Source organism: Habropoda laboriosa, unplaced genomic scaffold (assembly GCF_001263275.1).
Source record: "Habropoda laboriosa isolate 0110345459 unplaced genomic scaffold, ASM126327v1 scaffold106, whole genome shotgun sequence".
In the NCBI taxonomy this organism is placed as follows: domain Eukaryota; kingdom Metazoa; phylum Arthropoda; class Insecta; order Hymenoptera; family Apidae; genus Habropoda; species Habropoda laboriosa.
Window position 1 is genome coordinate 672986 of NW_017100224.1, and position 2060 is coordinate 675045.

Genomic DNA, 2060 nt, shown 5'->3' on the forward strand with positions numbered 1-2060 from the left:
TCGGTTAAGTGCTAAATATTGAAAAATAAATAATGTCAAATAACACATTAAATAAAAAAAAGAAAATAAATTTTAATTTACATGACTAACTATTATTCAATTAGTTTATCGTCACAAAATAATAGATCATGTTGAATCTTTCCTTAAATTATTAGGGTACGATGTAATAACCGCTAATTATTCTGCAAATATGCGAATGATCAGTCTTATACGGTATTTTATGAATAGAAAAAGTCGTAGTTAGAAGTACAAAAAAATCGTAAAAAATTAATTCGACAATGTACTCCTAATTAAGTACTCGATAGGAGCTTTTTCCGTACTTGTGAATATCATATTAGATTACACTCGAAGCTATAAAGAGAACAATGAACTTTAGCTATGTTCTTTTAAAACTTCAATCTAATATCTATATGTTTTATCATAATTTTTTCATTTTTTCATTTCTTATAATAAAATATACATAAATAAAAAAATAGGAGATGATACATTGTGTAACGAATTATTTCTCTCAAATGTTTATCTTTTTTCTGAGTATATTTGTGTTAAATATTACTTTCTTAAATGTATAAAAGAAGAAATTGACGCGAACAAAGTTTTAAAAGAACACAGCTTAAAAATGATCATTTGGTTAATTAAAATTCCCATTTTGTAGCAGATTTATAATCTGTTTCTCTAAGACGCAATGCTCCATTCTTCCCTGCAGTGAGATATCTTCCATCCGTATCTTTAATACAAATACGGGATGGTTCTCGTAATTCCAGGTAAAAACCATTAGAAGGTACGTCAGTATCTACAGTTACTCCTTCACTGTCTGTATGCCAATATTTGCCATGTTGACCTAAGATACAAACTTACTTAATAAAGAGGTAGGTTTTCTAAATTTAAACAACTATTTAAATAAGATTTCATATTTCACAGATGAAACATTTTGAATTACTGTTAGAAGCAATTATGAATTTTAACAATTTAAATTGTAAACATGTTTGTTATAATTTTTTAAGCATTTTTGTTATTACGTTAAAGAAAATATAAACGATCGTGTTATCAATGGGGAAAAGAATATCAATAGTTACAAGGCTTTATTTTATTATAAGAAAATTTACTTTCGTTTCATAACTTCAAAAGTAATTAAACCAATATTCATTTTGGTAAGATATGAGAATTTAGTGATATGCAAAGTTAAGTTTTGACAATACTTAATTTTAAAAAATATATTTGTTTCTGAGAATAATAAAATCTTGAAAAATAACTGTTATTATAGTCTACTTTAAATGTCTACTTAAATAACACTCTTGCTTTTCTTTTTTTCTAAATTATTATAAAGGTAAGCAGATGGCTTCATAAAAGAATAAAACATTTTCTTTCGTGTGAAAAAAATTGTTAAAATTTTTGAACCAGTAATTTTTTTTTGTAAATTATCTTAAGGACAATTACCACTTTTAGTTTCCACATTGAGAAAAGCATAAAGAAAATTAATGAATAAGTCTTACCTTTGAATCTCATGATTCCACGCTCACATCTTTCCACTCCGATAGTCTCATAGATAGCTTTATTGCATTCTAATTTTGAACTAGTTGCACTTTTAGGCCCTACGTATCCTTGTTCACAACGTAATACTAAAACAGGTCTATTCATCAAATAGAAATAATATTTGCTAGCATCTGAATCCAATCCATTTACAGAATCTGCATTAGCATACAGGTGTCCAGAACGCTTTGTTGCTAAAAATTTTCCATTGTTTGCACGTAAGGCTACTGTACCATCCTCCGATTGCCAAATTAAATCAAACAAAGCATTAGAAGAACGCTTGTGTTCTGATGCTTGAATTCCTCCTCCAGCTTCAAGACTCCAGTAACGATCTTGCATGGTACGCACATACCATCTTTTTGTAACACGATCAAATTCTAGTTGAAAGGTTTCGTGCCCAGAGATTTCATCCTGATTAGCTGTGACATCAACTCCTAGAACCACAATGGATGCTGTTGCTATCTAAAGAGACTTTTAAGATTACTTCTTTAATTATTTACTAATTTAATAATTTGAAAATTATAATTAAGAAC

General features: G+C 28.0%; 1 protein-coding gene across 1 annotated transcript in view; it reads right to left on the reverse strand.

Annotated features, from left to right (window-relative positions):
- Positions 1-632: 632 nt before the first annotated feature.
- The window catches only part of LOC108571080 (protein singed), a 12037-nt gene continuing 10609 nt past the window's right edge, over positions 633-2060 (reverse strand). The window contains exons 6-7 of the mRNA XM_017933051.1: positions 1491-1961; positions 633-838 (exon numbers count right to left, since the gene is read on the reverse strand). Coding sequence (XP_017788540.1) covers positions 633-838; positions 1491-1961 — 677 coding nt within the window. The remainder of the gene's footprint in view (positions 839-1490; positions 1962-2060) is intronic.